At 55.3% G+C, this 11,350-nt stretch overlaps 1 protein-coding gene and 1 pseudogene across 1 annotated transcript; both read left to right on the plus strand.

Moving 5' to 3' along the window:
* The first annotated feature begins 1,163 nt into the window (after positions 1-1,163).
* LOC147966289 (uncharacterized) lies at positions 1,164-4,080 on the plus strand (annotated as a pseudogene).
* An 81-nt stretch (positions 4,081-4,161) lies between these two features.
* On the plus strand, positions 4,162-10,081 carry LOC147966290 (uncharacterized). The gene is made up of 4 exons (XM_087530775.1): positions 4,162-4,971; positions 5,201-5,794; positions 5,884-7,179; positions 9,944-10,081. Exons 1-4 carry the CDS (start codon positions 4,162-4,164, stop codon positions 10,079-10,081), a joined length of 2,838 nt encoding a protein of 945 aa, XP_087386901.1.
* Positions 10,082-11,350: the final 1,269 nt, after the last annotated feature.

Here is an 11,350-nt window from a genome sequence, read left to right on the forward strand (position 1 = left end):
TTTACACTTAGTTGTTGTTGCTTTTGCAATGTTTTCGAAATCCATAGACATTTTAGGAGTTGGAAGCATCAGGATTTACGAGATTTGTTGCTCCTTGTTGTGGGGATGTTGGGGGTGGTGGCCCTGGATTAGTGGGTGGACCCTCTTGTTCGGAAATGATGGTGATGGCAAGCGATGTTGATTGTTGAGTCGCGACTAGATTTTGGTAGCCAGTTTCTTCCGGCAAGTTCAAGGGCCCCTCGTACCACACCATATCTTTGTGAAGTCGGAGCTAACGATGATGAGTGTTGGAGGTGACGATGACATAAGATGGGTGATCGATTTTAGGGGCGTGATCAATGTAGACTTATCTTCATTGGCAAAGCCAGAGTTGAAAGCTCAAGAAGAAGTGATGACAACATCGACGACGTTTCTTCTCTGTGGCGTGTGTGGATATTGTGCGGGTAGTCGGGTTGGTCGGTGTCCTCATGCGTGGTAATGTTCCATGAGGATATTTGTGGGCATTTCTGAAAAAATTGGTCCGGCTTATTACAAACAGCAATGCTACACCTTCGTAACCATCAAACATAAACTAATGTAATAGCTTAAGTGGCCTTTTTCGGTTGGAGGAAATCAGGGGAGGGGGGCCCACCCAGTTGAAATCATGGTGGTGGAGAGATTAGTTAGGCAAGTTACGTAAGAGTACGTAGATTTTCTACATACGTGTAGCATTTTTGTTTTATAAATTAGCACCTCCGAGATACTGAGGCGACATAAAATCTTGAGATTGACAAAGTCACCAATTCCCACTAAACAAACATCGCCAGAATTTTCGAAATAAATATAGAAAAATGCTTCATCAGTGTTATGCCTAGTACTTGAACCCTGGTCAGTGGATTCCACCACAAGGAATCTGACCATCTAGGCTACGACCAGTTTGCCACCTTGGCATTAATTAACTGTGTAATTGTAGGCATTTGAAGAAAATATCAACATACGTTTCGAGATTTAAGTATCCTACAAGGCAATGTAATATGCCGGCCACGTTCGTTTCCTGCAGCTTCACCAACAATGTTCAAGCACCCATGTACTCAACAACCGTAAAGTTTCGCAAAAATCAAATTGCTATGCTTACTTAGTGTATTGAAATAATTCCCACTCGAGGGAGCCCGGGAGGAAAAAAGCCATGCCCGCTGCTAATCCACCACCCCTCCACCAGCCCATACCGGCGGCGCTCCATCCGGCGACGTCGGCCACCCGGCACTCCCTTCCTGCTGCTCTCCTTGTCGGCCTCCAACGCCCGTTCCAGCAGCTCCTCTGGGAGTTCCTTGCTTCTCAAGTCGCGGCGCCTGCGCCAACGGGTGTGCCTGATCCAGATCTGGAGTTTGGCACGCCGCCGCCACCTCCTCCGGATCAGCCGCACCGCTCTGCTGACGAGGTTGAGGTGGTGCTGGAGACCCCTCCCGGCCTGCTCGTCCGCACGGCACCCACACCTACCGGCTTCAATGCGGCTGCTGTTGGCCACGGTGCCGTCCCGTCGAGCGTCAGTGAAGTTAATGGAGGCCATCCCTCGGGCTGGCTGGCTTGCTTTCGCCCACAACCTTTGTAGAGTGTCGCTGAGCATTCAAGGCCGCGCAGCGCGGTGGCCTCGAAGCTCGAGGCGGAGGTGACCGCGCCATGGGTGGAGGTCAAATCACGGCGGCCACGCTCACCAGCCAAGCCAGTTGGGGCATTCACTACGCGCGCTCCTCCTCCTGCGTGGATAAACGGGTTGTGTTTCCACTGCCTTGGCCATCGACACCGAGCCGTCGACTGCCGCAACCCCGTCACCTGCAGGCGTTGCTTCCGCTCGGGCCATTGGGCGTGTGAGTGCTTCCACGCCCCGCGTCCCCACCTGCGTCCTGGTGCGCCTAGGCCGCACAAGGCGCCCTCCCCTCCACCACCCCGCGCTCCTCCGCCCCCGCCGCCTCCGCCTGCCCGGATGGAGACCTCGGCCTGGTCTGGCGACCACTCGGTCCGCCCGGAGGTGTTCGCCACAGTCCACAACACCCCCGCGATGCAGCTGGAGATGGCCCTCCTGGAGTCCAATGCCGTCGTCGCCTGGTTCGATCGGGACCGCCATGTCTCCACCAGCGAGATGGCGGCGTTCCTTGCCGACAAGATTGGGGCTCTGCAGATCGATGTTGTCGTCGTCCTCCACCACCCAGAGAAGTACCTCGTGCGGTTCATCCACAAACACCACGCCGAGCTGGCCATATCTCGCCGCGTGCTGCCGTTCGGGGACACCAAGCTGCAGCTCCAGGCGTGGTGGCTGGAGGAGCACGCGGAGCACGTCGACCTCGGCCACCACGTTCGTCTCTGCCTCGAGGGCCTCCCCCTCTACGCCTGGGATGAGCTCGCCGTCGCCAATGCCGTCGGCTCCGGTTGCTCCCTCGACTACATCGAGCCTGCGTCCAAGTTGAAGACGGAAACCAAGTCCCTGGGCCTGTGGGCATGGACACCCTTCCTTAGCAAGGTCCCACGAGTGAGTTGGATCACTCTTCCAGCGCGCAATGGAGGTGCTCCGATCTACGGCAGGAAGGGACTCGAGCATCGCGTTCTCGTGCACCTCGACATCCACGAGGATCCCTCCTCGGGCAGGCTCGTCTCCAAGCCATTCGTCTGGCGCTCAAACATCGTTGATGGCGAGTCAAAGGCCCGCGACAGGCGTGAGCGAGTTTCCCGCCCTGTGCGCCAGGATCGTCGCGACCGAGATGGAGATGGGGACCGCGACCACGGCCGTGGCCGCGGCGGGCGGGACGCTTCCAGGGGAGGGCCGGATGGCGGTGCTCGCGCCCACAGGAGCCTCTCGCGCGCGCCATGTGATGATCAGCAGCAACACCGCGGCCACGAAAGGGGTGGCAGGGATGACCGTCGCGACGGCCGCGATGGCCGTCGACGCGCCGCCTCACCACTGCCCCCGCCAGTATCCGCCCCTCTCCTCCTGGGCTCCGGCTCAGCCAACACCCCCGTGACCGGCGCTCTGGAGCTGCAGATCGCCACCCCTGCCCCGGCTGCTCATGTGGAGGTCCGGGGGCGCAGTCCGGTCAGGCAGGACCACCCAGGCAACGCAAGGCGCAACTCAAGGGATGCACGCACTTCCCCGTCGTCGCCTCCACTCTCCCCCACGTCGGTGCTCCGTTCGCCCCCCTCCCTGCAAGCGTGATGAGGCCAGGGCTGCTCTAGAAGCCATCCAGGAAAAGAGCCCGACGCTCATTGAGCTTTGCTCACCGGCCTCCATGCTAAGCCCTCTCCTTAGCATCTCGCCGGTGCGCCCGCCCGGCTTCGAGACTTCTCCAACGCCGCCACTGCTCAGCAGTGGCCCCCTGCAGCGTACCCCGACCTCTCCACGGGCTCGCCGGCATGCAAATGATGATGGACTGCCGGTGGGTTTCGCCGAACTTCTGGTGCCCAGCCTGGGCTTGGCGCTGCCTGAGCCTTTGTTCTGCGGCCGCCTGCCGGCGCTCATGCCGTCTGCTCCGGCTCCCCCTGCATCGCCATTTTCAACCCCACCCAAGAAGCCGGCGGCACGACGGAAAACACTGGTTGGTGTGAAGATCTCCAAGACGGGAGGCCTCTCTCTTCAGAGGGTCAGGCGCCCTGCAGTGCTCGCGGCAACGGCTCCAGCAGCAAAGATGGCAGAGCGGATGGTTAGCCGCAGCCTGGGCATCACCAAGGACGGTGAGGACGTCACCACGGCCACCTTGGATGCCTTTGCGGTTAAGTTCAAAGAGCAACTCTCTCCTGAGGTGATTGTGGCCATGAGAGAGTTCTTCGAGCTCGACAACGGTGCTGTTACAGCTGTTGAAGATGCTCTAATCGGCCATGGTGGAGCGGGGGTCCTCGACACTGTTGGTGCTGTCGATGGTGTTAGCTCGCTGGACGTGGGCATCTGATCGGTGTAATCAGCTCGTACATGTTGTTGGGTGCTTTGTTCCCCATGTTAGTGCAACTCCTTTTATTCTGCAAGGGTATGTACCAGTTTGGCTGTAGCTTTGCTTGTGGTGTGTGTTTAGCTCTGTACGTGCTAACTGAGAATGGCCTCTGGCCCTGTTTCAAGCTTTTCTACTTCCATCCTGTACTTGCATGTGCTTGCCCACTTGGTGGGTTTCGTCCAGACTTCAAGGGTCAGGTTGTTGATCAATGACAATACAACCAATAAACACAATCAGCTGGAATGTGCGAGGGCTTAATTACCCAGACCGGCAAGCTACAGTTAGGACAACGTTAGCTGAGTCATCGTGCCAGCTAGTCTGCCTCCCAGAGACCAAGTTGTGTGCTGTGGACAGATTCATCGCCGCGTCCCTTGGGGGGAACAGACTAACTGGCTATGCTCAGCGTCCGGCTGCTAGTACGAGGGGCGGTATCCTTCTGCTATGGGATGTGAACCTGCTTGATGCTTCCGACATTGTCGCCTCGGCATACTGTCTTTCAGCCACATTTCATATACGCGCGTCGGGCTCCTGCTTCAAGCTCACTTCGGTCTATGGCCCCACTGATTCAACATGCAAAGACGCCTTCTTTACGGAGATGCTCAACCACAAACCACTCGCTGATGTGGCTTGGTTGGTCGCCGGAGACTTCAACCAAATTTACCGGGCGAGGGACAAGAATAAAAGGAATGTCGACACGAGCAGAATTAATCGTTTTCGCTCCACACTCCAGTCTTGTGAGCTCAAGGAAATCCACCTCCAGAACGTACGCTTCACTTGGAGCAATGAACGCGCAAACCCCACCTTGTGCAAGTTTGATTCTTTCTTCTGCAATGCCGAGTGGGACACCACTCACAACAGTCACCTGCTACACGCCCTGTCGTCTTCCCTCTCCGACCACTGCCCGTTATTGCTCGCTGACGACAAGGGCCCGAGGTGCCCGCGTACTTCCAAATTCGAGAACTTCTGGGTATCTTTGCCCGGATTTCAAGAGGTGGTCCAAAATGCTTGGACCGAGAGGGTCAGTCACTCTGAGCCATACCAGGTCCTTCATCATAAGCTCAAAAAAGGCACTCCGTCTCACTGAGTGGAGCAAGCGTATCTTCTCCAAGGCCAAGGTTCAGTTACATGCGGCCAACATGATCATTCTTCGACTGGACATTGCGCAAGAGGATCGTCTAATATCCCCGGAGGAGATGGACTTGCGCTCTAGGCTTAAGAGGCGGGTGATTAGTCTGGCGGTCCTGTAGAGGGCAAGAAAGAGCCAATGCGCTAGGATCGCAAACCTCAAGGATGGAGATGCTAACACAAAAAATTCCCACCGTCGTATCAACGCCAGGAGAAGAAAGAATCACATCCATAGGATCAAGGATGCACATGGTTGGGTGACCGAGCATGAGAAAAAAGAGAAGATAATCCACAGCCACTTCTCGGAGGTCATGGGCAGAGGTAGCACAAGCAACATTGACTTCAATTGGGTTGAGTTGAAAATTCAACCCCATGACTTGCATGATCTCGGTGACCCCATCATAGAGGATGAGGTTTTGGCGGCCATAAAAGCGATGCCGGGTGACAAGGCACCCGGGCCGGACGGCTTCACCGGCAGCTTCTTCAAACGGTGTTGGGATATCATCAAGCATGATCTCATGCATGCCATCCAATGTTTTGACTCCCTCCGCACTTCCCACTTGCAATGGCTCAACTCGGCCAATGTGGTGTTGTTGCCCAAGAAGGATGGGGCGGAAGGCGTCTCCGATTATAGGCCAATTAGCCTCGTGCATGCTATTGCCAAGATTATTGCCAAGATTCTTTCCTTGAGGCTTGCCCCCCACATGGACGCACTCGTCTGCAATGCCCAAAGTGCTTTCATAAAGAAGAGGACTATACATGACAACTTCATGTATGTTCGCAATTTTGTGCGCCGGTTGCACAGCTCTTCAAGCTCGACATTAGAAAAGCATTTGACTCGGTCAAGTGGAAATACATCCTCGACCTTTTGCAGCGCAAGGGGTTTCCTTGCAAATTCCGGAATTGGATCGCCGCTCTGCTTTCATCAACCTCTTCGCGTATCCTCCTCAATGGGCTTCCGGGCCACCCGATCAAGCATGGCCGCGGTTTCCGTCAAGGAGACCCGATATCACCGATGTTGTTCGTCCTTGCAATCGACCCCCTTCAACAAATCCTCGCCACCGTAACTCGTAAAGACATCTTACACAAGATACGCGGGCGAGGTACCATGATGAGAACCTCCCTCTATGCGGATGACGCGGCCATCATCATGGCCCCAATTAAGAGGGACGTTGACAACCTCTCTGCCATCCTAAGGGGTTTCGGCGAGGTGACAGGACTTTGCACCAACTTCCACAAGAGCTCGGTGGTGCCCATTCGATGCAACCATCTTCCGCTGGGGCATATTCTGAGTAGCATCCCGGCGACACGCGCCATGTTCCCAATAAAATATTTAGGCCTCCCGCTCTCGGTCAGGCAACTCCGGAAAGTCGACTTCCAATATCTCGAAGACAAGGCGTCCGGGAAGTTGGTAACTTGGGAGGGACAATCCATCACAACAATTGGACGCACCGCCCTTGTCAGATCAGTCATCACCTCTCAAGTGGTCTTCTCCATCACGCCTCTCATTGTGCCGCAGGGCACACTCCATAACCTCAACAAGGTGGAGAGGGCCTTCCTCTGGGCTGGTTCGGACAAGACGACCGATGCAAAATGCAAGGTCAACTGGGACGTGGTCTGCAGGCCCACGAATTACGGAGGCCTTGGGGTCCTCAACACCGACAAGTTTGCTCGGGCCTTGCGGCCGAGGTGGTTTTGGTTCGAATGGAAGGAGCCTAATAAACTTTGGGTTGGATTGGGCAACCCTTGCACCGAGGACGACCTGGATTTCTTCTATGCCTCAACCACAATCATCGTCGGGAATGGTGCTAAAACACCTTTTTGGGACGCCCCATGGTTGCTTGGTCGCAAGCCTAAGGATGTTGCCCCGCTTCTCTATCAAGCCGCGAAAAGGAAGAACTGGAAGCTACGAGAAGCCATACACGGGAACGCTTGGATGACTAACATCAAGCATGACACGGTGGTCTCCGGCGCCCATGTCCGGGAGCTTTTCTCGCTCTGGACACTTCTGCATGGCTTTCACCTTGATGACCAGGTTGAGGATGGCATTGTTTGGAAACATGCTGTAGATGGGATATACTTGGCGGCCACTGCTTATAAGGTGCAATTCCTTGGCCTAACACATTCACACATTCACTACATGGTCTGGAAAGCTTGGGCTCCCCCTAAGGTCAAATTCTTTGCCTGGCTGGCCTTGCAAGACCGGATTTGGACTGCAGACCGGTTGGAGCAGCGTGGTTGGGAAAATTGTGGGCTTTGCCCACTTTGCAAGAGGGATCAAGAATCAGGCATCCACCTTTTAGTCAAGTGCCGCTTCTCCATACCACTTCCTTGTTCGGTCATTGACAAGTTTGTGTTGGAAATATGCCCTAGAGGCAATAATAAAATGATTATTATTATATTTCCTTGTTCATGATAATTGTCTATTGTTCATGCTATAATTGTGTTATCCGGAAATCATAATGCATGTGTGAATACATAGACCATAACATGTCCCTAGTAAGCCTCTAGTTAACTAGCTCGTTGATCAATAGATAGTCACGGTTTCCTGACTATGGACATTGGATGTCATTGATAACGGGATCACATCATTAGGAGAATGATGTGATGGACAAGACCTAATCCTAAGCATAGCACAAGATCGTGTAGTTCATTTGCTAGAGCTTTTCCAGTGTCAAGTATCATTTCCTTAGACCATGAGATCGTGTAACTCCCGGATGCCGTAGGAGTGCTTTGGGTGTACCAAACGTCACAACGTAACTGGGTGACTATAAAGGTATACTACAGGTATCCCCGAAAGTATCTGTTGGGTTGACATGGATTGAGACTGGAATTTGTCACTCCGTATGACGGAGAGATATCTCTGGGCCCACTCGGTAATGCATCATCATAATGAGCTCAATGTGACCAAGTGTTTGGTCACTGGATCATGCATTACGGTACGAGTAAAGTGACTTGCCGGTAACGAGATTGAACGAGGTATTGGGATACCGACGATCGAATCTCGGGCAAGTAACGTACCGATTGACAAAGGGGATTGTATACGGGATTGATTGAATCCTCCACATCGTGGTTCATCCAATGAGATCATCGTGGAACATGTGGTAGCCAACATGGGTATCCAGATCCCGCTGTTGGTTATTGACCGGAGAGTCGTCTCGGTCATGTGTACGTGTCTCCCGAACCCGTAGGGTCTACACACTTAAGGTTCGGTGACGCTAGGGTTGTAGAGATATTAGTATGCGGTAACCCGAAAGTTGTTCGGAGTCCTGGATGAGATCCCGGATGTCACGAGGAGTTCCAGAATGGTCCAGAGGTGAAGATTTATATATAGGAAGTCCAGTTTCGGCCATCAGGAAAGTTTCGGAGGTAATCGGTATTGTACCGGGACCACCGGAAGGGTCCCGGGGGTCCACCGGGTGGGGCCACCTATCCTGGAGGGCCCCATGGGCTGGAGTGGGAGAGGAACCAGCCCCTGGTGGGCTGGTGCGCCCCCCATGGGCCTCCCCCTGCGCCTAGGGTTGGAAACCCTAGGGGTGGGGGGCGCCCCACTTGGCTTGGGGGGCAAGTCCCCCCCCCTTGGCCGCCGCCCCCCCTTGGAGATCCCATCTCCTAGGGCCGGCGGCCCCCTAGGGGCCCTATATATAGTGGGGGGAGGGAGGGCAGCCGCACCAAGTCTCTGGCGCCTCCCTCTCCCCACGTAACACCTCTCTCTCTCTCTCTCTCTCTCTCTCTCTCTTTCTCTCTCTCTCTCTCTCTCTCTCTCTCGTTGGAGCTTGACGAAGCCCTGCCGACATCACCGTTGCTTCCACCACCACGCCATCGTGCTGCTGGATCTCCATCAACCTCTCCTTCCCCTTGCTGGATCAAGAAGGAGGAGACGTCTTCCCAACCGTACGTGTGTTGAATGCGGAGGTGCCGTCCGTTCGGCGCTAGGTCATCGGTGATTTGGATCACACGAGTACGACTCCATCAACCCCGTTCTCTTGAACGCTTCCGCTCGCGATCTACAAGGGTATTGAGATGCACTCTCCTCTCCCTCGTTGCTAGATGACTCCATAGATTGATCTTGGTGATGCGTAGAAAAATTTAAAATTCTGCTACGTTCCCCAACAGTTTGGTCTTGCGCACATTGACACCTCCGATTGGCACCTTGAGGACTCTCTTATGCGTTGGTGGGATAGAAGAATCGACATGCGAAATCCAGACAGACGAGCGATGGCCTCCCTCACCATGCTTGTCTCTTGGAATATTTGGAATGAGAGAAACGCCCGGGTGTTTCGCCACAAGAGTGCGCCAGCGCCTATTCTTCTTCAAAATATATTGCTTGAGGCCAATCTATGGGTTGCAGCGGGTGCTAAGAAACTAGAGCGTATCGTTGTACGAGAGTAATTGTCGTGCCGTTTATTGTAGGGCCACTTGCAAACTGTCAAACTCTATTCTCCTCTTATTTAATGGATGAGGCAAATCTTTTGCCTCCGTTTCGAAAAAAAATAATTCCCACTCAAATGAAAACAGTTATTTGTGCTATAAAAGATGCAATATCACCTAACTGGCTTGTGTGGGTCTAAGGAGAAAACAATGTGTATTCAATTGAAATATCAAATCCCCTCAAAATAATAATAATAAATTGAAAGTTCTAATCTGATGCCGTCTCCATGGCTCTGCCATCAACCATCCATCACGGTATGCCGTCTCCTGCTTGACTGTCCCCGGCTTCTCCAAGTATGATATACGCTATTCAGCTCCTTTTCTCGCATTTCTTGGACGAAACACAAGTCCACGGTGGCGCGATAAACTAACATTGTGTGCATGTGTTCTGTCAATATGTGACTCTGTACGATGACGATGTGCTGATGATGAAGAGCGCCAACGCTGGCGCCGCCGGGAAGCGGAATGGTGAAGACGAGGAGAGGAACTGCCTGCCGCTACTGGCTGCAGCGCCGCATGCCCTGTGGTCGTTAGTGCGCAAGTTTCGCCGCGCCGTGGGCCGCGGTGCTTGAAGGGCCTGCTCATCGTCGCCGTCAAGAAGCTGCCTCTGATGGAAAAGAAGACCAAATTTGTCCAGGTGGCCATCGACTAAGCCTTCAGGCACACGATTGTTGCCAGGAAAAACATTTGCTATCAGCGTCATCAGTGTAGCGGTAGATCAGTGTGGTGAGTCTGGTAGCTTTGGGTGTTCTTCTTAGTCGCGTCCCTCTCGCGGGCGATTCGGGAGGGCTCTGCCGCCGCCGCCTCCTAGTCCCTCCAGCGCCATTCTCCCCCTCCGCCGTAGCCGATGGTCGGCGCCAGGCAAAGGCCGTGCGTGCGATGGCGGCGACGGAGGGTCTCTCCTCCCGTTTATGGATCCGCGGCGGCGCGGGCGTCCTGATCTGCGTGGTGCGGCCCTCCCGACGGTGTGGCGGATCCCGGAGCTGGCGGACTGGCGGCGGTGCACGGGTGCCCAGATCCATGGGTGTGGGACTCCCGGCAGCGTGCGGCGGCGGGATCGGTCGACGGCGGGCTTGGGCGATGGCGTCGGCCGCGCGGTGCCGGATCTCGTCGCTCGCGGCGGATCTCGCCACTACGGCCTTCGTGGAGGAACCTGGACTGGGGGCGGCGGCCCCGTTAGGCATGTCGACGGCACCCTCGGCTGGCGACGTTCGCGGGTGGGGGGGGGGTGGATGGACGGCGTCTGGACCGCGTGGGTGGTGAGTCGCCGGTGGATCTCCTCCACGCTGCAGGCTCTCTCCTGCTGCACTTGGTGGCTTACAATCGCGGTCGTCGGCCTCGGTGCATTTGTAGAAGGGCTGGTCGAGGTGACATCGGACCGGAGGAAACTCTAGATGACTCGTTCATCCCGACGGTGGCGATGACCAGGGTCGCCGTTCTCCTACTTGCAGGCGCCGTCGAGGTCCCTGCCCTCCACCCCGACCCCATGCCCGGGTGAAAACCCTAAATCTCATTAGATTGGGCGGCGGCGGCACTGTGTGTGTCATACCCTTCTTGGAGGCGCCGCCTGGGGTGTTTGGGTGCTCGGTTTGAGGAACTACAGTCGGACGGCATGGGACCAATGGCAGCAGGTGGTGTTTCGTGTCGGAGGAGCGGCGTGGCATCTGGCGCGTCGACAACGGCGGGTCTCAGCGGCATGGAGCAGCGGGTCTCGCCGGTGGGCGTGTGATGATGGACGAGTACAGGATGGTGGCGTTGTCTGGCGTCGATGACAGATAGACTGGGCAAGGTAAATGCAACAGTACATCACTGAAGATGGATTGGTGGCAGGTGGCTGCGGC

Source organism: Triticum urartu, chromosome 6A (genome assembly GCF_056163025.1).
Source record: "Triticum urartu cultivar PI428250 chromosome 6A, HENAU_Tu73, whole genome shotgun sequence".
Lineage (NCBI taxonomy): Eukaryota > Viridiplantae > Streptophyta > Magnoliopsida > Poales > Poaceae > Triticum > Triticum urartu.

Excerpts from the sequence above, each read along its gene's own strand:
- LOC147966290 (XM_087530775.1), top strand. The coding sequence starts at position 4,162 with ATGACAATACAACCAATAAACACAATCAGCTGGAATGTGCGAGGGCTT. Across the intron at positions 4,972-5,200 it reads AAAATGCTTGGACCGAGAGG|AGGGCAAGAAAGAGCCAATG; the intron begins GTCAGTCACTCT and ends GCGGTCCTGTAG. Across the intron at positions 7,180-9,943 it reads TGGCGGCCACTGCTTATAAG|AGCGCCAACGCTGGCGCCGC; the intron begins GTGCAATTCCTT and ends CTGATGATGAAG.